The 26,111-nt window shown below is 47.1% G+C and overlaps 1 protein-coding gene across 2 annotated transcripts in view; it reads left to right on the top strand.

Annotated features, from left to right (window-relative positions):
* Positions 1–23,463, top strand: part of plcg1 (phospholipase C, gamma 1) — a 171,071-nt gene extending 147,608 nt beyond the window's left edge. Inside the window, exons 22-33 of one of the 2 annotated variants that reach the window (XR_015080675.1) lie at positions 4,615–4,711; positions 6,688–6,757; positions 7,842–8,005; positions 9,678–9,774; positions 11,624–11,848; positions 12,693–12,841; positions 16,815–16,929; positions 17,998–18,159; positions 18,891–18,985; positions 20,157–20,338; positions 21,447–21,589; positions 22,934–23,463. Coding sequence is in view for 1 of the 2 variants with exons in the window: in XM_086005717.1 (XP_085861843.1) it covers positions 4,615–4,711; positions 6,688–6,757; positions 7,842–8,005; positions 9,678–9,774; positions 11,624–11,848; positions 12,693–12,841; positions 16,815–16,929; positions 17,998–18,159; positions 18,891–18,985; positions 20,157–20,338; positions 22,934–22,973 (1,396 nt within the window). In the remaining variant the exon portion in view is untranslated. The remainder of the gene's footprint in view (positions 1–4,614; positions 4,712–6,687; positions 6,758–7,841; positions 8,006–9,677; positions 9,775–11,623; positions 11,849–12,692; positions 12,842–16,814; positions 16,930–17,997; positions 18,160–18,890; positions 18,986–20,156; positions 20,339–21,446; positions 21,590–22,933) is intronic. The other variant, XM_086005717.1, reaches the window with a different exon arrangement.
* The last annotated feature ends 2,648 nt before the right edge of the window (positions 23,464–26,111 follow it).

The following is a 26,111-nucleotide window of genomic DNA, read 5'->3' on the forward strand; positions in this document are numbered from 1 at the left end:
TTTTGCTTTTTTTACGGCCTTGCTAACCAGTGTCGCTACTTTTAACGATTTGTGTATTTGTACTCCGAGATCCCTTTGCTCATGGCATTCACACGGAAAGCTTCATTTTAACTGAAGTAAGGCCTGGAATAGAATCAGAAAATGATGGAAATACTCAGCTGGTCAGGCAGCATCTGTGGAGAGGGAATCAAGGGATATGGGGATAGTGTGGGAAGGTGGAGTTGAGGTCGATGATCAGCCATGATCTCACTGAATGGCGGAGCAGGCTCGAGGGGCCGTATGGCCTACTCCTGCTCTTATTTCTTATGTTCTTAAACAAAGTTAACGTTTCAGGTCGATGACCCTTTGTCAGAGCTGGAAAACGTTATAGAGATGTAACAGGTTTTAAACTAGTACAGAGGCAGGGAAAGGGGGGAGGGGAGGAAAGAACAAAAGGGAAGGCCTGTGATAGGGTGGAAGGCGGGAGAGATGAAATGACTAAAGGGATGATGGTGCAAGGCGAAAGGAGATGGTAATGGGACAAGTAAAGAAACAAAAGATGGGTCTAGAGGAGGTGTAAATGGGAATATCAGAATCATCAGCAACAGCTGCCGTCCGAAAAAATGGGGGCAGAGGTTATGATCTGAAATTGTTGAACTCAATGTTGAGTCCCAAAGGCCATAAAGTGCCTAATAGAAAGATGAGGTGCTGTTCCTCGAGCTTACGTTGAGCATCATTGGAACAGTGTAAGAGGCCAAGGGCGGAGAGGTCAGACTGGGACGGAAAATTAAAATGACAGACGACAAGAAGCGCGGGGTGCCGCTTGCGGACTGAACGGAGGTGTTCCGCAAAGTGGTCACTCGGTCTCCATTTGGTCTCCCCAATGTAGAGGAGACCGTATCGTGAGCAGCGAATACAGTATATTAAATTGCAAGAAATACAAGTAAATCGCTGTTTCCCCTGGAAGGGGTGTTTGGGGCCCTGGACGATGGGAAGGGACAGGGTCAAAGGGCAGGTGTTGCATCTCCTGCGCAAGGCCTGGAGCCTGTTCTTTATTGAATGAAACTATTGCATAGACGAGGCTTGTATTCCCTCGAATATAGAAGAATAAGGGGTGATCTAATTGAGGCGTTTATAAGATGATTAAAGGAGTTGATGGGGTAGATGGAGAGAAACTATTGCCTCTGGTGGGGGGAGTCCAGAACAAGGCGGCATAATTTTTACATTTGGGCTAGGAGTGAAATCGGGAAGCACTTCTTCACACAAAGGGTAGTGGAAATCAAGAACTCTCTCCCCCAAAAAGCTGTTGAGGCTGGGGGGGTCAGTTGAAAATTTCAAAACTGAGATTGATAGATTTTTGTTAGGTAAGGGTTAGGTAAGGGGCAGCACGGTGGCATAGTGGTTAGCACTGTTGCCTCACAGCGCCAGGGACCCGGGTTCGAATCCGGCCTCGGGCGACTGTCTGTGTGGAGTTTGCACATTCTCCCCGTGTTTGCGTGGGTTTCCTCCGGGTGCTCCGGTTTCCTCCCACAGTCCAAAGATGTGCGGGTTAGGTTGATTGGCTATGATAAATTGACCCTTAGTGTTAGGGGGATTAAATACGTGGGGTTACGGGGATAGGGTGGGATATGTGTTGGTGTAGGGGTTATGGGGATCAGGTGGGATATGTGTCGGTGCAGGCTCGATGGGCCGAAATGGCCTCTATCTGCACTGTGGGGTTTCTGTGATTTCTGTGATTCTGTGAAGGGTTACGGAACCAAGGCAGCTAGATGAAGTCAGGATACAGATCAGCCATGATCTAATTGAATGGGGCTGAATGGCTACTCCTGTTCCTACACTCCTGGTGGCACCCAGGGATAGCTTTGACCAGCTTTATTGCTGAATGCGGAACAGGAAGTCAGCAGAGGACCTCCTGTTTACTTCCTACACCTCATCTCTTTTACTAACTTACATAACAACATGTTTGCTTGTTTTCTGTTTGTCTGACACCGATCTTGTAGTGTTTAGAATACCTCAACAATACAGCAAAGACCCTGTGTTCAGCGACTGTTAAGCGACCCCTTCTTACTGTCCTGGCCATTTAAAGTAAAAAATCTTTTTCCTTTTACATTCAGGGTGAAACTAAAGTGGAAGATTTCTTCTGTTTGCTCTGCCTGCAGAGATCGCTCTTCCTCCCCTCCCCCCTAGGCCCAAGGCTTTCCTTAGCCCTGTTACTTCACATCATTTGCACTGTCCACTTTACTAAAGGTCAGATAATCTGGATGATGGGAAGATGTGGGTTAAGTAGCAACCCTCCTTTCCCCTGAAATCCTAGATGTTGATATATTAGCCCCCATCCCCCGTCCCGTCGGAGCAGGTTCGAGGGGCCGAATGGCCTACTCCTGCTCCTATCTTCTATGTCCCGTTCCCTGATTACTGACTTGTGTTTATCTGAATGGATTTGACTAACATTTTCTTGTTATTCATTCCTGGGATGTGGCGTTGCTGGCTAGGCCAGCATTTATTACCCATCCCTAATTGCCCTCGAGAAGGTGGTGATGAGCCGCTTTCTTGAACTGCTGCAGTCCGTGTGGTGAAGGTACTCCCACAGTGCTGTTAGGGAGGGAGTTCCAGGATTTTGACCCAGCGACGATGAAGGATCGGCGATATATACTTATAAGTCAGGATGGTTTGTAACTTGGAGGGGAAGTTGCAGGTGATGGTGTTCCCATGCGCCTGCTGCCCTTGTCCTTCTAGGTGGTAGAGGTTGTGAGTTTGGGAGGAGCTGGCAAAGAAGCCCTGGCGAGTTGCTGCGGTGCATCTTGTAGATGGTACGCACTGCAGCCACAGTGCGCCGGTGGTGGAGGGAGTGAATGTTTAAGGTGGTGGCTGGGGTACCAGTCAAGCGGGCTGCTTTGTCCTGGATGGTGTCGAGCTTCTTGAGTGTTGTTGGAGCTGCACTCATCCAGGCAAGTGGAGAGTATTCCATCACACTCCTTACTTGTGCCTTGTAGATGGTGACAAGGCTTTGAGGAGTCTTGCCACCATCTACAAGGCACAAGTCAGGAGTGTGATGGCATGCTCTCCACTTGTCTGGATGAGTGCAGCTCCAACAACACTCCAGAAGGGATTCCAGAACATTCTGTGGCTACCAATTTTTTTTTCTAGGACGTCTTGCTTTTTTTTCCAGACACTGGTTTCGGTCTGAGAAAACGATGATCCATTTGGGCCTGAAAGAGTTTCAGCTTCAGATGATCCCTTGGCCTACTGCAGGCTGTGGGAGTGTTATCAGGCTGCGTGTTAAACAATGACTGCACTGATTGTGGACAATTTCTAACTATTCCATTGTTTGCTGTGCTTGGCCACGTTCAATAAAGTTAAAAAAAAATGTTATGTTTGGCGAACCTCCTTGTTTAGTTAAGTGTGCAATGTATACATAACTCTTAAAATCTTTTGCCTTGGACTAAACAATTTCAAAATGATTTCATTTTAGTCTGTAAGCAATTTGATGGAGGTCTCGGTGTGGAAGGATTGACACCCTGACCTTTCACCTCCAGCACCAAACTTCGAATCTGGTGCTCACTGGGGTCTTAACATGAGCTCTGTGGTGGGGAGGGTGTTATCCAACCACCTGGAGGGCACACGACTACCCGTAATGACGCAAATTGACACTGAACCCTTTCAATCTTGTTCAGAGAGCACCTGAGAATGACTTGTTCACACTGGTACAGTGGGAGTCCTCTTCTAGATTTGAGGTCAGGGGCAAATAGTTGGGAGTAGAGGAGGAATTTAAATCTCACCTCATATCTCTGCAACCTCCTGCAGCCCTACAATGCTCCAGGATCTCTGCACTCCTCCAATTCTGGCCTCTTGCGTATCCCCGATTTGTAGCGCTCCACCATTGGCGGCCATGCCTTCAGCTTGGCCCTAAGCTCCGAACTCCCTCCCTAAACCTCCCCGCCTCTCGACCTCTCTCTCCTCCTTTAAGACTCTCCTTAAAACCTATCATTTTGACCCGCTGTCCTAATATCGCCTTACATGGCTCGGTGTCAAATTTTGTCTGATTACGCGCCTGTGAAGCGCCCGGGGAACGTCTCACTATGTTAAAGGCGCTATATAAATGCAAGTTGTTGTTGCGAAGGATTTATCCGTTTTCAGGCACACCATTGGCTTGAGGGGGAAAGACCATTGGTCCAAGCACCCTTCCCATTACCTGATGTGAATCATTGCTGGTGGAAGTTACGATGAACCCTGTGCCTGGATTAATTTACCCCGGAAGATGACATGCAAAGCGAGGGAAAGTGGATGTATGTGAGTGTTGGGGGCTAAATAGAGAAAGAGAGTAGAAATAACTTGCATTTATCACGTCTCCAAAATGCACCAAAGTTCTTCACCTGGAATTAATTACTTTGACGCATACTCACGATTATGCAGACCAAGACAGAAGCCATTTTGAACACATGAAGGTACCAACAACAACGATGAGATAAATTACTAATTAAATGACTATTCTCCAGTTTATATCATCTTCCTATCCGCCACCCCCCACCCCACCTGCCCAATTTTAGATTCCTACTGATGTCTCTCCGCTCTGTACATTGACTGATCTCTTCCCAATTTATCTCCTGACTGATCTCTTTCCAATTTATTATGCAGGTGGAAAGGAGACTATGGAGGTAAACGACAGCTTTGGTTCCCTGCTAACTACGTGGAAGAGATAACGAGCCCAAGTACTTCGGAACCAGAGAGAGTGGTAAGATGCTTTGATCTAGTTGCGCACGAGACCACTTGCCTCTGAAACAAAAGAATTATGCTATCTCCATTGATATTTGCATTCCATGCAAAATAATAATAATGTGTTGTCCCATGAGGTTAGCATCTTTAGGCCCCATATGTGATGGATTTAAACCCTGTTTCATTTGCGTACAGGGCAGGATTTTCACTCCATAAAAAGAAAGAAAGACTTGCATTTCTATAGCACCTTTCACGACCTCTGGACGCCCCACAGTACTTTACAGTCAATGAAGTGCTTTTTGAAGTGTAGTCACTGTTGTAATGAATGAAACGTGGCAGCCAATTTGCGCACAGCAAGCTCCCACAAACAGCAATGTGATAATGACCAGATAATCTGTTTTTGTTATGTTGATTGAGGGATAAACATTGGCCAGGACACCCGGGGATAACACCCCTGCTCTTCTTCGAAATAGTGTCATGGGGTCTTTTACGTCCACCTGAGAGAGAGCAGACGGGGCCTCAGTTTAACGTCTCATCCGAAAGACAGCACCTCCGACAGTGCAGCACTCCCTCAGCACTGCACTGGAGTCTTAGCCTAGCTTTCAGATATAACACGATCTGACCATCTTATGCAAATTAACTCTGCAAAAACATTCTTTATTAATTGGGAGATTCTTTTTTATGTTCATCAAGGTGAAGCATGTTCATTCTGAGAAATGGAATGCTTCTTCAATTTTTGGCGGCCAGTGTCAGTATAAGAACAATAGAAATAGGAGTACAAGTAGGCCACATGACCCCTCGCGCCTGCTCCTCCATTCATGGCTGAATTTCTACATCAACTCCACCTTCCCGCCCGATCCCCATATCCTTTGATTCCCTTAGTGCCCAAAAATCTATCGATCTCAGTCTTGAATATATTCATCAACTGAGCGTCCACGGCCCTCTGGCGTAGAGAATTTCAAAGATTCACAACCCTCTGAGTAAAGAAGGTTCTCCTCATCTCAGTCCTAAATGGTCGACCCCTTATCCTGAGACTGTGACCCCTGGTTCTAGACTCTCCAGCCAGGGGAAACAACCTCTCAGCATCTACCCTGTCAAGCCCTCTAAGAATTTTATACGTATCAATGAGGTCACCTCTTATTCATTTAAACTCCAGAGAATATAGGCCCATTCTACACTCCCTGGTCGGATGGAGAGTAAAGCTCTTGGGCAGCACGGTGGCATAGTGGTTAGCACTGTTGCCTCACAGCGCCAGGGACCCGGGTTCAAATCCGGCCTCGGGTGACTGTCTGTGTGGAGTTTGCACATTCTCCCCGTGTTTGCGTGGGTTTCCTCCGGGTGCTCCGGTTTCCTCCCACAGTCCAAAGATGTGCGGGTTAGGTTGATTGGCCATGGTAAAAATTGACCTTTAGTGTTAGGGGGGATTAAATACGTGGGGTTACGGGGTTACGGGGATAGGGCTTGGGTGGGATGGCTGTCGGTGTAGGGACCGGGTGCTAGGGTTTCGATGATCAGCCATGATCTCATTGAATGGCGGAGCAGGCTCGAAGGACCGAATGGCCTACTCCTGCTCCAATCTTCTATGTTTCTATGTTACTCTGTCCCAACAACTTGCCTCAGCCCTGACATCAGAGGAGTACCCATACTGCAAAATTTGATACTGCTCCAATTCCCTCATCAGCCTTTTTGTCACCTTTCTGGAAGAGGTTGCTAATTTAGCACTGAATTAGGGGCAGAGTTGTTCCATAGAAATTTGTTCTGTCGAGAAGACGACGAGGAATTGAAACGAGGCTGGAAAAACGTATCTCATGTCGGAATGTTTTAAATGGAGAATTTCTTTTTTTCTCTCTTTTTAAAGCTCTAATTTGATGCTACAGGAATTTCCGCGACTGTAGAAAAGGCATCTTTGATGTCTTGAGCTTGAACAGCACAAAAGGATTCGGATGAGTTGCCTTGCGTGGTACTTATTCTCCCTGTTCTTGCCTCCATTTGCAGCCCCTTAGTGAAAACAGCCCTCTTGGAGACATGCTGAGAGGAGTTCTGGAGGTACCTTCCTGTCAGATTGGTGAGTAGTGCAGATCGTTTTGGTAAAACCTCACTCACCTCCTTCAGACACGGCCAATAACGCTGGCTGGAGTCCGTCTGAGGGGCAGCTTTGCTGGTCCAATGAGAAACGCGAGCGTCGCCCTAGTAGACGTCCCCAGTTCCATTGAAATAATGAATTCAGCCTCTGATCTTGAGTGGAAGTTGAGCACTCCCTCAGAGGGAGGGGAGAGCATATCAACCCATAAAGAAAAGAAAGACTTGCATTTGTATAGCGCCTTTCACGACCTTGGATGCTTTACAGTCAATGAACTATTTTTGAAGTGTGGTCACTGCTGGGAAACACAGGAGCTAATTTGCGCACAGCAAGGTCCCACAAACAGCAATGTAACCCATGTTAGTAGATGGAGTGTAGCTTAGACCGAGGGCTGGAAATGAGTCATCAGACCACTGACTTAAGCCCAAAAGATGTGCACTTAAAGGTAGCGGAGTGACGCGGTTACAATTCATGATTCCCACGTGGCGAATTCAAATCTTGGTTGTCTCATCATGGGAAGGCCCTGTGCCAGATACTTCCATGAAGGCCAGTGGAGACATTTGCATCCATTTGAGAGGCCGCTCTTGTACATCTGCCAGCTGATTACAGAGCAGCATTGGCAAGGACCCACCTTTTCCATTCTCTCAGCCAAACAGTTGTCTGGCACTCAGGGGTAAAAGAGCAGACAATGAGGGTGAGCAGTTACTGACCTCACGTCAAGAAGCTTTGCGCTCCTTCCAGCACCGGTCATCAGTACAGTATATTTTCAGCATAGCGCATGGGCGCTTTCAGCCCAGGATAGTTGGAGCAGTCAGCTTTACGAGCTTAAGAGTCTTTGGAACAAGAGAGAGAAAATTTAGCCAAGCAGCGTCTACAGTAGGCTTTGATTTTGCAACAGGGCTGGCCGTTGTTCTAAACACCAAAGCAAGTTCCCGCGCTGATTGGAACTACATCGTTTTTTATTGAGGAATCGGTGTCGGGAGGCGGGATTTGTTTCAGCCAGTCGTATTTTGTAGCTCAGCCATTCCATTGGATCGGTACTTTATTCACTCCTCTTCTCTCGTTGCAGCTGTCCACCCGGAAGGGAAAGGCAGTCGTCAGTATGTTTTTAAGATAAATACGGGCTCGTTCGCCAACTCGGGCAGGACAATGGACCTGGCGGCAGAATCGCTGGAAGATCTGAATGATTGGGTGACCAAGATCCGGGAAGCAGCACAGACCGCCGATGCCAGGGTGAGTTCGCCCGCTGAAAGGAAACAGCCTCACCTTTGGTTTCTCCTCTCCTACTTTAGCGGCCGTGATGGAACATGTTTTTTTTGGGTAACTGGGATCTCACGCAACTGAATTTCACGTTCGGGGTAGGTTTTCCCATTCTGGGTTTGGCCACAATGATTTCAACGGATGTAAACTCGCAGGTGGCAGGTTTTCTGATGCACGCCGGCCTGGATCCACGGGAGGCGTCTCCGCCACCAGTGTTCCCTTTGTTTTTCTTTTGGATACGCGGCTGCTTTAAGGGGCTGCGCGGCCCAGTCAAATTTTTGTTTTTTCCATTGCGACACTGGCAAGCGGCCTGCGCGGGACCTCCAGGGCGCTGCGCAGCCGCGCGGATTAACGGAAGAATTGCTCGGCGCCATTGCTCGCCCCGCTTAGCTGTGCAGCAGCGCAGCTCTCTGCATTTCCCATGCAGCCGGCTCCATTGCGTTCCAATCGCAAAAGACGCGCATGCGCGGTAATTTGAATGGTCCGCACAGTCCCTTAAAGGGGCCGCGCACCCAAAAAGAACTACGGGGAGCATTGCTCACCACCCTTCCAAAGTCGGAAAATGTACGCTCTACTTTTCTCTCTCTGCACCTGTCCGACGCAAGCTATCTGCAGGATACACTGCAGCAACTCGCCTAGGCTGCTTACCCCAGTAAGGATCGTCATCCCTGAACCAGTACCCCAGTGAGAACGGATATCCCAGAACCTGTACCCCAGCAAGAACGGGAATCCCGGAAACTGTACCCCAGCGAGAACGGACATCCCGGAAACTGTACCCCAGCAAGAACGGACATCCCTGAACCAGTACCCCAGTGAGAACGGATATCCCGGAAACTGTACCCCAGAGAGAACGGATATCCCAGAAACTGTACCCCAGTGAGAATGGGCATCCCAGAACCAGTACCCCAGTGAGAACGGATATCCCAGAAACTGTACCCCAGTGAGAACGGATATCCCAGAAACTGTACCCCAGTGAGAACGGATATCCCTGAACCAGTACCCCAGTGAGAATGGGCATCCCAGAAACTGTACCCCAGTGAGAATGGGCATCCCAGAAACTGTACCCCAGTGAGAACGGATATCCCAGAAACTGTACCCCAGTGAGAACGGATATCCCTGAACCAGTACCCCAGTGAGAACGGATATCCCTGAACCAGTACCCCAGTGAGAACGGACATCCCTGAACCAGTACCCCAGAGAGAACGGACATCCCTGAACCAGTACCCCAGAGAGAACGGACATCCCTGAACCAGTACCCCAGAGAGAACGGACATCCCTGAACCAGTACCCCAGAGAGAACGGATATCCCAGAAACTGTACCCCAGTGAGAATGGGCATCCCAGAACCTGTACCCCAGCGAGAACAGACATCCCGGAAACTGTACCCCAGTGAGAACCAGTAGACTGGAAACTATCCCAGTAAGGACTATCCTCATTAAACCAGGGGCTTCATTTATTATTTTTTCCCCTCAATTCCCCCCACGCCCCCAAAAGACTTTTGAGTTCTCGCTGGGGCACAGAGTCTGGGATGACAATCCTTACTGGGATAATGAGGTCACGGAGGTTGTGGATAATTAGTGTGTTCAATAAATGTGTCGGAAAATCTTATTGTAAAGCTATAGACATGTGGTTTGGTCATTCCTTAGAAGGAAGAAGGGAAGATGATGGAGCGTAGAAAGAAGATTGCCCTGGAACTCTCTGACCTGGTCGTGTACTGCAGACCTGTCCCTTTTGATGAAGAAAGTAAGTGATGTTAAGGAAAGCGACCAGCCTGTTCACTGTAGGTCACTGGCACCGGTTGACTGGTGACCCCAGTTGAAATTCTGGCGTTCTGTTGATTTATATTTTGATTGTGCTCCCTCTCCCACTGGGCGAGTCCCTGGGCTGGGCACATTGCTGCCTGGATACGAACCCTTGTCTTGTGAGTGGGCAGTGTGGGAGGGGAGAGCTGGCACAGTACACTTCCTGTTGGCGTAGGTTTAAGGAGGTGGATTCCTCTATTTTAAAATCAGGACATTGTTGAGGCTGCCGCGGAACACGAATGGAGGCCGAACCGATCTGAGGAACACATGGCTTTTTATTACATTCTCTTGAGAGATGGCTGCCCCAGCTCTTCTCTCTGCTAAACCCGAAAACAGAATGAGGGCGACGCCCGTGCTTTTGTGTACACACTGAGGGCGACGCCCGCTCCTTTGTCATGCCTTAAAGGCAGCATGCTTCTTAAAGGCAAGGTGCCCGATTTATTGTCCACGGACGGAAAAGTGGATTGCGCCCGTTTAGGTGGCGATCCGCCACAACATACCGATTAGTGAACAGAATTACTGGAATGTGTGCTATTCTGGATTAGTTTGTTCAGTGTGAGAGTTACTCTACCACGAACATTTCTAACATGTGACCAAACCCTCCTTCAGTCATTATAACTCTGTAATCAAAAATGTCTATCCCGTAATGGATCACTGCTTAGTGTATTACTGGGCCTCAAACATCAGATGGTCCTCGATTAGATTCTTGGTCAGTAGTTGACCAATTGGCTATTGTGTATTGGCTTAAGTGCCCCCAGGCTAGAGAGAGAGAAAACAAAATGGAGTTTCTACTCCTGATTTCTATCCACTGAAACCTCCATCTCCCGCCCCCGCTCCCCCCAACCCTGGCCTGAACGTGAGGGTATGTGGTTGTTAACTAAAAACAGAATTGTGGTTGCCCCTATGGTCAAACGGTGATCTGACCCTTACACTATCCTAACAATAGCAATTACTGCCCATGGCCATTTGATGAATCTAAGTCTTTATTGTATGCAAGATGACGACAGAGCTGGGGAAGAGACTAAAGTAACTCGGCCCACAGAGCCACCTAGTGGCCATAGCTTATAATTACATTGTGACCGTTGACATAGAAAAATTGAATGGGAAATGTTGACACAGCGATTTACAATGATAAATGTTGAAAGAAAAGTGTGAGCAGAAATTGTGACAGCAGGAAGGTTTGTTTGCATTCCCTATGCAAAATTTTGATAATACCTATTGATATTGGAATTTTTTTTGCATATAATTTTATAATCTACTCAACTACCCAGTTGGACCAAAGGTGCAGGTCTAATGGGGATCAGTGTGGCGGTTAAGTTGGTAGCAGAAAAAGTGAGAGGGGCCAGAGGGTGCAGAAAAAATTGGCGCACCTGTGGCTGTTATGGAACTACAACTAATGTAGGAACTCGAATCGCACAATGTTGACGGGAGGTGAGGGGGCTGCTGGGAGCCTGGGACTGGGCATGGCACAAGCAAGCTCGGAGATGAGTGGAACACAGGCAGGCCTTGGACTAAAGAGCAAGCTGGTCATGTTGTGCATTTTTCTAGAATTGATCATTGGTTCATGCTAGCCATGTGGTGTAGGTCACACGGCCAACATGGACTAATCAGCAACATTGCCAAGATCATGCAGTCTTCCAGACACGAAAGGTGAGGACAGTGCTAGATGGGCAAGGTGCATGGATTCTGAGTAATGGGAGTGACTGCCCCTCCCCTGAGTGCAATGAGTGAGAAGACCGTGTAAGAAACATTAAGGCAATAACCTTTCCCCGTAATTCTTTGTGATGCAGAGATTGGGAGTGATCGGGCCTGCTACAGGGATATGTCGTCATTTCCAGAAACCAAGGCGGAGAAATACGTGAACAGAGTCAAGGGGAAGAAATTCTTGCAGTACAACCGTCTGCAGCTGAGTCGCATCTATCCCAAAGGCCAGCGCCTCGACTCATCCAACTATGACCCCCTGCCCATGTGGATCTGTGGCAGCCAGTTAGTGGCATTGAACTTCCAGACTCCAGGTACCTACTACTTTCTCTTTTATTCTACTTTTATCCTCGTTGTTATACTGCTGCGCCTCCCATTCACTCACACACACACACATTCTTCTCAGTGTCTCGTCTCCCTCTGATTCCCTACCCAATGAAGTGACCCTCATTTCACCAGCAAGGCCCTTTAACCCTCCCCATAACATGACCACACTCACCCGAGGCAATCCCATGACATTAATATGCAACCACACAGAAGGGAAGGAGGGTAGAGTCATGGGGGCAGAGATTGTCTCTATGACCCTTGTCTGAAAGTATGCATCAGGGACTCTGCGCAGCTATCATGGGCTTAAAGGAAATCTCTGCTTCTCGGACCTCTACCGTTGAGTACACAGATCGGCCCTCTGATATCTAGTACCTTGTTTCTTTTTTGGATTTCATCCACACTAGTTTCATGCAGGATATTGTTCGTGGGCACTGCTTTTGACTGTGGTGGAGTGGACATTGCATTAGTTCCCCTTTCTCAGCAGAGCTCAAGTTCATAGTGTTGCACTGGCACAGAATCTCACCCCTCGCTCGAGTCTCATACTGGATTAGAAATAATAGGTTATAAACCTGATCTGATACGAGCTGCAGGCAATGTTCCCTCTAATTTCGTTTGGCCCTGCGCGGGCCATTCAAAATACAGCGCATGTGTGGTTTTTGTATTGAAAAGCCGGCTGCACGGGTTCCCTGGAGCGCTGCGTGGCTGTGCAGCTTACAGGGAACACTGGCTGTAGGCCAGTTACTGCCGATGTGGGTGTAAAACGGGCCTTTTGTCTTTGGCATCTTGTCCTAATCTTTATCTCGCGTGCTTTTTTTTCTCTCCATCTCTCAGACAAACCCATGCAAATGAATCAGTCCTTGTTCATGTTGAGTGGAAAGTGTGGGTATGTCCTCCAGCCGTCTATCATGAGGGACGAGCAGTTTGATCCCTTTGACAAGCACTCAATGAGGCCGACGGAGTCGCTCATCATTCAGCTGCAGGTCAGTCAGTGTCAATATTCTGCTTCCTCTCCCATGAGTCACGAGAGTGGGTACTATCAGTTTCTCAGACACTTCAACAGATTCAAAGGGGCGGTTTTGCAAACACATTGCTGCGTTTCTGTACCGAGGAGGCTATGATGCAATAATCAGAGAGGCAGTGATAACATAAAACACCAAAATGAAAATATTCTAAAAGTAAGGTTAAGAAGGCAAATGGTGTGTTGGCCTTCGTAGCAAGAGGGTTTGAGTACAGGAACAAGGATGTCTTGCTACAGTTGTACAGGGCCTTGGTGAGACCACACCTTGAGTATTGTGTGCAGTTTTGGTCACCTTACCTGAGGAAGGACGTTCTTGCCATGGAGGGAGTGCAGCGAAGATTCACCAGGCTGATACCTGGGATGGCAGGAATGACATATGAGGAGATATTGTGTCGATTGGGCTTATACTCACTGGAGTTTAGAAGATTGAGAGGGGATCTCATCGAAACCTATAAAATTCTGTCAGGTCTGGACAGACTAGATGCAGGAAGGATGTTTCTGATGGCCGGGGAGTCCAGAACCAGGGGTCATAGTCTAAGGATAAGGGGTAAGCCATTTAGGACTGAAATGAGGAGGAATTTCTTCACCCAGAGAGTGGTGAACCTGTGGAATTCTCTGCCACAGAGGGCGGTGGAGGCCAGTCCATTAAATATATTCTAGAAAGAGTTGGATATATTTCTTGAGGCTAAAGGGATCAAGGGATATGGGGAGAAGGCAGGGACAGGGTACTGAATTTGGATGATCAGCCATGATCACATTGAATGGCGGAGCAGGCTCGAAGGGCCGAATGGCCTACTCCTGCTCCTATCTTCTATGTTTCTATGTAAGGAACTCCTGCCATAGACTATACACTAGCTAACTTTTAGGAGGAGGGATTGTTTGAGAAAGGAAGACTTGCATTTATATAGCTCCTTTCACCACCTCAGGACGTCCCAAAGCGCTTTACAGCCAATAAAGTACTTTTTGAAGTGCAGTCACTGTTGTAATGTAGGAAATGCAACAGCCAATTTGCGCACAGCAAGGTTCCACAAACAGCAATGGAATAAATGACCAGATCATCTGTTTTAGGTGTTAGTTGAGGGATAAATGTTGGCCAGAACACTGGGGAGAACTCCCCTGCTCTTTTTTTTTTCTCTCGAGCACAAAATCTAGGCTGACACTCCCAGTGCAGTACTGAGGGAGGTGCCGTCTTTCAGATGAGGCGTTAAACTGAGGCCCCGTCTGTTCGCTCAGGTGACCGTAAAAGAATCCACTGGAAGAGCTGCGGCGTTCTCCCCTGTGTCCTGGGCCAATGTTTATCCCTCAGCCAAAATCCCTGCGACAGATTATATGGTCGTTATCACATTGCTGTCTCTCTTAGCCCTCTGAGATCATCTGTCCCTGTGGATTTGTTTGTTTTGGGCCTTTTTTTTGTCTGTCTAGGATTTCTGTCTCATTTATATCAAAGTCATTAATGCTACTTAAGTTATCGCTACTTAAAGAGGACATGTTGCTGATTCCTCCCTTGTTAATGCTTGGAATTAATCATAAGGTATGTCAATGTTAAAAACAAAAGATTTAATATTACAGCTTTTGGTTTTGAAGCTTCATGCTAAGTAGCTGATTGTCTGAAAGGTGTCCATCTGGTTTAAGTGCAGCCAACGGGAATTCAAACTTTACCCTTCTTTTGGTTTGATAAAATATACAAATGACCATCAGATGTTGCTGTTGTTGGTTCTTTTCCTGTTAATTTCTCAGCACTTTCGCTGACGTGATTACCTCTTGAGCCTGAAGTAAACAGCTGTCCCAACAGCTTACACTTGAGTGCGCAGATCATTTCTTCATTCCTAATTCACTTTTCATGGAAATGAAACAGCATCAACATGAATGCGGGTGACCTGCGCAGTCAGGAGGTGCGGATTGGGATGTTATGTTGGGCTGGAGGAGATGGCAGAGGGCGGGTGGGGGGGGCGGTTTTTTGATTTGAAGGCATCTCGTTGAGGGGGATGGAAAGCCACTGCACAGGGGTGAAAGGTGAGGGGGATGCAGGCGGTGGTGATTTTTGGACGACTTGGAGTTAACGTAGGATGGATCGCAGAAGGCCAGCGAGGAGATGGTTGGAGAAGTTGTGGATGACAAAAGCACTGATAAGACTTTCGGCAGCAGTAGAGATGAGGTAGGGCTGGAGGCAGGCAATATGACGGAGGTGGAAATAGAAGGCTTTGGTGATGAATTTGAGGCATCGTTCAGATCGCACACCATCAGTCTAAGCCTGGATAAGCAGCCAGGAAGGGGAGGGATTGAATCACAGGGCAAGGTGCAGTGTTTCCAGCAGAATCAGAACCAGATGGGTTCAGTGTTGCCAATGTTAAGTTACAGAAAGTTCTGGCTCATCCACAACTTGATGTCGGACAGCGTAGTAGTAGATTTTGAGGGTGGTAATGGAATGATCAAGCTGGCTATCACCAGCATAAATATAGAAGCTGACCCCATGCTTATGGACAGTGTCACCAAGTGGCAGCAGTTCGATGAGATATAGGTGGGGGACCAAAGATGGAAGCTTGGGTCAATCCCGGAGGTAACTATGTGGCCGCGGAAGATGATGAATGCATGTGATGAGTGTAGAAATTCCCGGGATATGTTGCAGTGCGCCACGTCACTTACCAGGAGGCAGAGGGTGATGGTCGAAGGTGTTTTTTGTGACTGGAAGCCTGTGTCCAGTGGTGTACCGCAGGGATCGGTGCTGGGTCCTTTGCTGTTTGTAGTGTACATTGATGATTTAGATATGAATGTAGGAGGTATGATCAGTAAGTTCGCAGATGACACGAAAATTGGTGGAGTGGTAAATAGCGAGGAGGGAAGCCTCAGGCTACAGGACGATATAGACGGGATGGTTAGATGGGCAGAACAGTGGCAAATGGAATTTAACCCTGGAAAGTGTGAGGCAATGCATTTTGGGAGTATTAACAAGGCAAGGGAATACACAATGAATGGTAGGACCCTAGGAAGGACAGAGGACCAGAGGGATCTTGGTGTGCATGTACATAGATCCCTGAAGGCAGCAGGACAGGTAGATAAGGTGGTTAAAAAGGCATATGGGACACTTGCCTTCTTTCGCCGAGGCATAGAATATAAGAGCAGGGAGGTTATGATGGAGCTGTACAAAATGCTAGTTAGGCCACAGCTGGAATACAGTGTGCAGTTCTGGTCGCCACACTATAGGAGGGATGTGATTGCATTGGAGAGGGTTCAGAGGAGATTCACCAGGATGTTACCTGGGCTTCAGCTATGAAGAGAGACTGGACAGGCTGGGTTTTTTTTCCTTAAAGCAGAGAAGGCTGAGGGGGGACCTGATTGAGGTGTACAAAATTATGAGGGGCATAGCTAGCTAGATAGAAAGGAACTTTTCCCCTTAGTAGAGGGGTCAATAACCAGGGGGCATAGTTCAAGGTAAGGGGCAGGAGGTTTAGAGGGGATTTGAGGAAAAACTTTTTCACCCAGAGGGTGGTTGGAATCTGGAACTCACTGCCTGAAAGGGTGGTAGAGGCAGGAACCCTCACAACATTCAAGAAACATTTAGATGAGCACTTGAAACGCCATAGCAGACAAGGCTACGGACCAAGTGCTGGAAAATAGGATTAGAATGGACAGGGCTTGATGGGCCGAAGGGCCTCTTTCTGTGCTGTATAACTCTATGACTCTATGACCTTGCGATGATCCCACTCCTTGCCCCTGCCTGGTTTGGACTTTTAAGTGTGCCCATCACCTGGCCCCATGGTCCCACTACCAATCTCCCCATGACAGTTAATGGACATTCTCGAGACTTGAAATACATCAGGGTCGGGAGCTCAGTGTTGGAGGTGCGCGCAAGTTGTTTGGAGAAACAAGTCACTGTGTGGCAGAGGTGCAACAGGTGGATAACTTTTATTTCCCCCCCTTAAAATTATTTTCGCCAGGTCTTGGGGGCTCGTCACTTGCCTAAGAATGGCAGAGGCATAACCTGTCCGTTTGTAGAGGTCGAGGTCTGTGGAGCCGACTACGATAACTGCAAATACAAGACTGAGATCGTAGGTAAGAATGTCTTTCTTAAATCCAACCCTGAGGCAGCCGAGGCCCTGCCCCAGTTCCTGTGGTAACTTTCTCAATGACACCGGTGTCACATTTTCCCCAATTCTTTTCCTGTCTGTGGCGGAGCTGCTGATGTGGACTTCCTTTCGAGCAGTATCGCCAGCTGCGCTTTCAGATTTCAACTAACAGCTTATACAGGTAACACAGGCAAGGCTGCAGTTCCCTCCGGTTTCATTCTACAGTTAGCCCTAGAGTATGGTTACACGTGTAGAGGGCACTGCTGTAAAACCGGCCCCGCCTAAATGCTCTCCCTCCAGTTGCCTGTTGGACAATCTGTTGGGGCCTTACAATCATCTTCCATACCTCCAATGCACCTCCAGGAATTACTGGCATGCAATGTTCCCCCTAATTTTTTTTGGGGGGTACGCGGCTCCTTTAAGGGGCTGCACGGCCCAATCACAGTTTCGCATTTGCGTGAAACTTAACACTGGAAAAGCCGTTCCCGGGCTGCGCGGGCCAGCAGAGAGCCGCGCGGCCATGCAGCTTACAGGAAATGTTGCTGGCATGTCATTTGATGAGCGCAATTTTAATGTGACAGATCAGATAGCAGTGCCTGGCATTGCTTTCTACATGAGTGTGGGACACCTGACATAATTACAGTATTACTCGTGAACAACAACTTGCATTTATATAGCGCCTTTAATGTAGTAAAACGTCCCCAGGCGCCTCACAGGAGCGATTATCAAACAATATTTGATACCGAACCGCATAAGGAGATATTAGGACAGGTGACCAAAAGCTTGGTCAAAGAGCTAGGTTTTAAGGAGCATCTTAAAGGAGGAGAGAGAGGCAGAGAGATGGAGAGGTTTAGGGAGGGAATTCCAGAGCTTAAGACCTAGGCAACTGTAAGCATGGCCGCCAATGGTGGAGCGATGGAAATCGGGGATGCGTAAGAGGCCAGAATTGAACATGCTGAGCTCAGTGAGCTGAGCCTTTAGTGGTTCCTAAAATTCTTATTTCTCATTGTGTAAAACATTGTAGAAAATAAAGGTTCTGTTGTTCCTTTTTTAGCGGTGAATGGATTAAACCCCACGTGGACGGCAAAGTCATTTTCTATAAACATCAGCAACCCCGAGTTCAGCTTCTTGCGATTTGTGGTCTACGAGGAGGATGTGTTCAGCGATCAGAACTTTCTGGCAGAAGCCACCTTCCCTGTCAAAGCCATCAGGACAGGTAAAGAAAAAGAAAAAGATCTTTCTCCTCTCCCCATCCCTCGTGCTGTTTACCGTCTGTCCCTTGTGCTGTTTCACCGCTGTCCTCTTTTTGCCACCTGTCCCCCATGTTATTTTGGTGCCCAGTCCCTTGTGTTATTTAACCGCCCGCGCCCCATGTTGTCGCACTGTCCGCTCTGTGGTCTTTCATAGCTCGTTCCTTCTTCTTTGCCCACCCGTCCCTCGTGTTGTTTCGCTGCCCGCTCCTTGAGTTGCTTCACCGGCCATTTCCAGATGGTGTCGTCCCCCCAGTTAGCTGTGTTGTTCCATTGCCTGTCCTCGTGTTCCCCTCCGATCCCTTGTGCTACAGGAAACTCTTTTTTATCCAGCACCGACGGGACCGATGTGGTGCCAGTTTATCAAAAAGTCTGGATTACAGAGAGGTATAGTAAAAGGTACGAGAGCTCTGTACACAGCAACAAATCCAGGCTTCCCTGTTGCTTAGCAACAGGTGCAGGAACCCCGGCCACAGACCAAGCGTCCCTGTTGCTTAGCAACAGGTGCAGGAACCCCGGTTACACGGCCACAGATCCAGGAACGGCCACTAATATGAAGTAAAACTTACCTGAACCTACTCCTGAATTTTTCCGGTTAACAGAGATTTCCGGTTATTTAGGTGCCGGTAAATCGAGAGTTTCCTCTATTTCCTCTCCAACTCTTGCTGTTTCACCATTGTCTCTCGTGTTGTCTCAGGTTATCGATCCGTGCCTTTGAAGAACAGCTACAGTGAGGACCTAGAACTGGCGGCATTGATGATCCACCTGGAGGTCTTGGAATCCGTGATAAAGGTACAACAGACTTACAGTTCAACTCGATTTATCCAATGTAAAATGAGGGGGGGGCTGTGGTTCACCCAGTATAAGGATACATTTAATAATATCATAAGAAGTAGGAGCAGGAGTAGGCCATAAGGCCCCTCGGGCCTGCTCCGCCATTCAATAGGATCATGGCTGATCCGAACCTAGACTCATGTCCACTTCCCTGCCCGCTTCCCGTAACCCCTAATTCCCTTATCAGCTAGGATTCTGATCAATTACTCAATCTGCTCGTACCCTGTGTTATGGAACATCCAACTCATGATATCTTAGCAGCAGTGATGTGCCTTCTGCTGAGAAAATCCAACTCAAAGCTCACAAATTCCTCCTGGTGAGAAATGTTAACCAGACTGCAAATAATTGAAGGCAGCACTCCAAGTAAAATAAAGGCCCCCAATATTTGCGGGGAGCGTGAAAACAAGTTGTTATGATCTGGAATGCACTGCCTGAAAGGATGGTGGAAGCAGATTCAATAAGGGGTATGGTAGCATAGTGGTTATGTTACTGGACTAGTAATTCCAGAGGCCTGGACTAATGATCCGATGATGCTAGTTGAAATCCCACAGCAGCTGGGGAATTTAAATTCAGTTAATTAAATAAATCTGGAATTAAAAAGCTAGTATCAGTAATGGTGACCATAAAACTACTGGATTGTCGTAAAAACCCATCTGGTTCACTGATGTCCTTCAGGGAAAGAAATCTGCTGTTCTTACTTGGCCTGGTCTCCAGACCCACAGCAAAGTGGTTGACTCTTAACTGCCCCCTGAAATGGCCTAGCAGACTGCTACAAAGAAGATGGACAAGAAGGCAGCTCACCACCACCTTCTCAAGGGCAATTAGGGATGGGCAATAAATGCTGGCCTTGCCTGTGATGCCTACATCCAATGAATAAAAAAAATTGTAACTTTCAATGGGGAGCTGGATTTCTACTTAAAAAGGAAAAGATTTGCAGGGCAAAGGGCAGGGGAGTGGGACTAATTGGATAGCTCTTTCAGAGCCCAGGATGGGCTAAATGGCCTCCTTCTGTGCTATACGAATCTATGGTTCTATTTACTCCTTCTGTGCCCCCTCTCTGTCTTACTTGCCCTTTGTCCTCTGGCCCATCTTCCTCTCGCTAATTTTGACTATTGTTCTCTTTACCCAGGAAAACGGTGACACTGTTCTGTGCGTGTCGAATCCGTCCCTCCGGGAGCGCAGCGCTGACCATTCCAGCCAGCTGCTGGCCTACAGGGGCAGGGAGGGGTCGTTCGATGGCCGATACCAACAGGAGGACCTGCGGCTTTTCCAGGAACAGCAGCTGGAACACACTGAGACAAGAGAGAGGAGGTAAAGCTGTTTTATTTAGAAACGCAGCAATAATCCATTGAAGAGAATTAGCTCAGTTCGGCTGACGGGAGGCCCTGTCAAAAGGGTGGTGACAACGCTACACAATATTACAAACCTGGTACAAATATCATAGAATCACACAGCACAGAACGAGGCCCTTCGGCCCATCGTGCCTGTGCCGGCTCTTTGAAAGAGCTCTCCAATTAGTCCCGCTCCCCCGCTCTTTCCCCATAGCCCTGCAGATTTTTCCTTTTCAAGTATTTATCCAACTCCCTTTTGAAAGCTACTACTCAATCTGCTTACACCACCCTTTCAGACAGTGAATTCCAGATCACAACGCAATGTGTAAAAAAAAAAAATTCTCCTCATCTCCCCTCTGGTTCTTTTGCCAATTATTGTAAATCTGTCCGCTGGCTACCGACCCTCCTGCCACTGGAAACAGTTTCTCCCGATCTACTCTCTCAAAATACTTCATAATTTTGAACACCTCTATAGAATAGAGAATAATAGGACCAGAAAAATCTTCCACTGTTGTTCACCAACCAGTCTCTGAACACACTCCTTTGAACAGTCGGGTGGAGTGTGATTAAAGAGATACTATCAAAAGGTGGAGGGGGTGGGGAATTCGTCAAGCAGATTCAGTTCAGGAATGGCCCTCTATGTTAACTGAGCTCAGACTGTGCCATGGCAAACCCCGGCTGCAGCACACTTGCGATCTTTCCCGATGTGGTTCCGCTTCTTCCCCCCCACCCCCAACTGCAGTGACTCCTGTTAGGATACAGTTTGAGTGGTCCCAGTCGCCCGTCAGCACGTTGCCAAAGTGCCCATTCTTAATCTGTGAGTCAAGGCAGCGAGTATCGGCAGGCTGGCAGCGACTGGGAGGCTTGGACTCAATTTTGTTTTCCTCCTTCTTTCAAACACTAAAGCCAATTGTCCACCTACCACCTTCGGCAATAATCAGCTAACTCAGCACAAAGGATTGAACCTGGGGCTTTTGTGGTCCAAACGGCTCAGTAGCATAATGTGAAGTATCTAATGCCATTGAGCTATTGAGTTTTGTATTTTTAACCAAAATGTGATTTTTTTTTTTAACACATGGTTGGACTAGAAAGCAGCACAATAACGTGATTGCGTCACCTGGGTCATCATGACACCGTCCCTCCCCTATGTAGAGGAAGTTATGTTGCCATGGCGATATTAATGGAGAACGTTTGAGTCAGAGGCTCACGCTCAGTACTGGAGCCCTGCAAGGTCAGCAGAAAAGCAGAACATTAATTTACCACAACTATGAAGCATCTGCTGCTGGTGCATGGGCTCATCTAGGGGAAACCTTTGATTTGAGTGGAAGTGGCAGGGTTACCAACTCTGGTTCCACGTATCCCTGGCGGTTTCATCACATGATCTCTCGCCTCTAACTGCCCAGTCAAGCATCCTTTTTCCTTCATTTCCAATATTTTTTATAACCGATAAATAAAAATGTTGAAAGAAATTTTTCTTTAAAACACTCCGTTTTTTTTTAATGCCCTGACAGGCGATTAATCTTCAATTCCTCGAGACTCCAGGGCAATCCTAGAGGGTTGGAAACCCTAGAGTCCGGGGACAAGGCCTGTAACTGATGCTGGAGCTGATAATGGGGAGGGAACAAAGGAAGTAAAACTGGGTAACCATAGTTACACAAGGCCGGTCACCCATGCTGCTCCAGCAAAACTACTTCTAAAGTCAGAAGAAAAACAAACAATTGTCATTATTGTTGATCAGTAATGAACCGTCCTAGAGTATCCCTTGGTACTTTGTACACTGCTCCTGGTGCACCTATTTCTTTTATACAGGCCGTATTTGGTATTCCATAGTGCTAGTGCCCCTTCAATATCCCATTATATGTGTTACACGATGGGTTACATTTATTTATATACTGTTTGTACCTAGTCTATACATTGTGTTATGTATCTCCGATGTGTATATGATCTGTGTGTGTTCTATACAATGTGCTTCATTTTATACACTTTGTTTTCTGTATATTGTGCTGTCCGTGTTCCATACTGTGTATGTATTCAATCTAAGAACTGTGCTGTGTATATTTATTCTATACACTGCTTATATATAATATAATAGATACATGTGTGTGTGTTTTTATATGTGTGTTTATAGATATGTGTTTATATATATATATATATGTACATATATATGATGTTTGCATGTTTATATACATTCAGTGTTCATGTGCACTCGGTTTTGCGGTATTATTCCATTATGAGACATTAGAATTTGCACAACGCCCTTGGTACGAACATAGAAAAATTCAAGGGTGAGGAAAGGCTATTCAGTCCACCAGAGATTGCCTCTATATTATTCTAGCTTGTTCAGTCTAAGATCTGGCTATGTTTTAAACAGTCTAGCGTTGGTGTCCATACCGTCCTGTCTAGAGGATTATTCCAGACAATTATTATCCTTTTGCGTGAGGAAGTTCCTTCTGGTATCTGTTCTAAATTTAGCTATCACTGGCTTATATTCTTATATAATCTGTCCGTCCCCCCCCCCCACCCCACCCCAGCCTTCTGTAGCCGTCGACTACACCTGTTCTTTTCTTTCACTCAGATTATTGAGAAGAACTAGGATAAGCGGAGACAACAGATGAAGGCTGGCGGAGATGGACTGTGTGGATGACCTGTCAGTTCTAGGGATGTGGACTGCTGCAATTTGGTTTCTATGGAAACTCTTGCTGCTCTGGCCTATTTCAGGCAGCTTCTCCAGTACGACTCATAACCCTTGTATTCACAGGAAAGTACATTTTAACTTCGGAAAAAAGTGGCATTTTTTTTTTTAATTGTGTTGTCAAAAATAGTTTTAAAAGAGAAAAAAAAGAAGAAAATCCGCATCAGGCAGAGATGGGAACTGGCCACTGTTTCATCTTTGTAATTACTTTCTGTTGAAGTATGTGACCTGGTCAGTCATTCATGAGCTGCTGCTTATTAAACTGTGAGAATTGTTCTTACTTAAAGAACACAGCAAATATACAGTGTGCCTGTGCTAGTATAATGTAATATAACGGTAAACATGCCTTTCACCCAGAGGCAGAGCAAACCATGAAGTAGAGCGTGTTTATTAAATACTTGTCCATGATGTAAGATTTTGTCCTGTGCACTTTATTTGGACTCCGATGTACTAGAGTGTCGGTAGGAGATATTGCTGTTAGGACACTGGTTCACGGGCACACTGAGGGGGGGTGGGGGGGCTTCTGCTCTGCAGGATGAAGATGGTTCGCTACGGGCCGCTCTTGGGGCAGCCGCCCCATATCCCAGGGAAAAATATGGTCGCAGCACCGGGCTGGTAGTGGTCTGGTACCAAGGTGACAAACTCAGGCGTTTATGATGCAGGAGCATCCAGGCACGCAAAAGAGATAGTTGATAAGTTGATAGAGGTAAAGCTGTTTTACTTAGAAACGCAGCAATAATCCATTGAAGGGAATTAGCTCAGTTCGGCTGACGGAGGCCCTGTCAAAAGGGTGGTGACAATGCAACACAATATTACAAACCTGGTACAAATATCATAGAATCACACAGCACAGAATGAGGCCCTTAGGCCCATCCTGCCTGTGCCAGCTCTTTGAAAGAACTATCCAATTAGTCCCAATCCCCTGCTCTTCCTCCACTGCCCTGCAATATTTTTTCCTTCTCAAGTACATATCCACATGACTTCCAGATCATAACAACTTGCTGCGTAAAAAAAAATTCCCCTCATCTCCCCCCCCCACCCCCTTGGTTCTTTTGCCAATTATCTTAAGTTCTTGTAAAATTGTTTTCTAGATGCCACACCCACGAAAATGTTATTAAGCCTGTTATTAAATCAGCGTAATATATCTGGTGGCAGCACACTGGTACTGTACTCTCCTTCAGAGGGCCTGGGTTCAAACGCTGTACTTTTGATACCAGCTATCCATTGTGGGAGAGTTGTGTAGGTCTTGGGGATATGGAGTAGGGGCTGCCATTCCTGTCTCTTAAAGCACAGCTCCACTTGCTGAAATTGAGCACCATCAGTGCCACATCATGCCGTGGCTCAATGGTAGCGCTCTCGCCTCGTGAGTCTCAAGGTTGTGGGTTCACAGTCCCACTCCAGGGCATTGAGCACAAAATCAAGGCTGGCACTTCAGTGCAGTACTGAGGGAACCTAAGAAATAGGAGTGGGCGTAGACCATTTGGCCTCTCAAGTCTGTTCCGCCATTCAATAAGATCCATGGCTGATCTTCAACCTCAACTCCACTTTCCCGCCCGATCTCCATATCCCTTGATTCCCCTGGAGTCCAAAAATCTATCGATCTCAGCCTTGAATATACTCAACGACTGAGCATCCACAGCCCCCTGGGGCAGAGAATTCCATAAATTCACAACCCTCTGAGTGAATAAATTTCTCCTCATTTCTGTCCTAAATGGCCGACCCCTTATCCTGAGACTATGCCCCCCAAGTTCTAGCCTCTCCATCCACGGGAAACAAGAGAGTGCTGCCCTTTCGGATGAGACGTTAAACCGAGGCCCCGTCTGCCCTCTCAGGTGGATGTAAAAGATCCCACGGCACTATTTTGAAGAAGAGCCGGGGAATTCTCACCGGTGTCCTGGCCAATATTTATCCCTCAACCAACATCACTGAAACAGTGGTCTTTATCACCTTGCTGTTTGTGGGAGCTTGCTGTGTTCAAATTGGCTGCTGCGTGTCTTACATTACAACAGTGACTACACTTCAAAAGCACTTCATTGACTGTAAAGCGCTTTGGGATGTCCTGAGGTTGTGAAAGGCGCTATATAAATGCAAGTCTTTCATTTTATAATTTGCATAGCACCCCGATGTACAAGAATCTCTCGGAGCAATTTACAAGTGGGAATGAGGGCGGAATACTAAGCAGAAAATAGGAAATTGGTAGGTCACCGAAAGCATCGTCTAAGTGAGAGGATTTTAAGAGGCTTGTAAAGAAAACGAGAGGGGTAGCAAGGCAAGTTGTTTGCAGGGAGTGCGCCACAGAGAAGGGCACAGTGCCTGAAAGATCAGCCCCCAGCGTTGAAGCAGAGGATGACAAGCTATCCAGAATCACTGGAGCACAGCGTCTGAGCTGTGACATACGGCTGGAGAAGATCACTCAGATGTTAAACTTGTACCGAACCTTGGTTAGACCACACTCGGAGAACAGTGAGCAGCTCTGGTCTCCATATTATAAAAAGGACATAGCGGCACTGGAGAAGGTGCATAAAAGATTCACAAGTATATCGGATATAACTATCCGGAAAAATTTAACAGGTCAGGTCTCTTTTCTCTAGAAGAGAAGGCTGAGGGGTGACCTGATCGAGGTCTTTAAAATTATGGAAGGGGTTTGATAGGGTAGACACAGAGAAGATGTTTCCACTTGTGGGGGAGACCAGAACTGGGGGCCATAAATATAAGATAGTCACCAATAAATCCAAAAGGAAATTCAGGAGAAACTTCTTAACCCAAAGAGGCTAGAATGTGGAACTCGCTACCACAGGGAGTAGTTGAAGGCGATTAGCATTGATGCATTTAAGAGGAAGCTAGATAAACACAGGAGGGAGAAAGGAATTGAAGGATATGCTGATGCTGATGCCTCAATAATCAGCCTCTAATCACCGCGAGCTTCTTGACTGAACGTTCAGTAACGAGAGATTTACAAGGAGGTACATCATTCGTGAACAGTTTCGATGTTCTGTTTTTATTGCCTAGGAATTGTGGGCGACGGATATCCGTCGAGTGCGGGAGTTCATGTTCAATTACC

Source organism: Somniosus microcephalus, chromosome 13 (genome assembly GCF_052327205.1).
Source record: "Somniosus microcephalus isolate GS21.2 chromosome 13, FLI_Smic_1.0, whole genome shotgun sequence".
NCBI classification, from domain to species: Eukaryota; Metazoa; Chordata; class Chondrichthyes; order Squaliformes; family Somniosidae; genus Somniosus; species Somniosus microcephalus.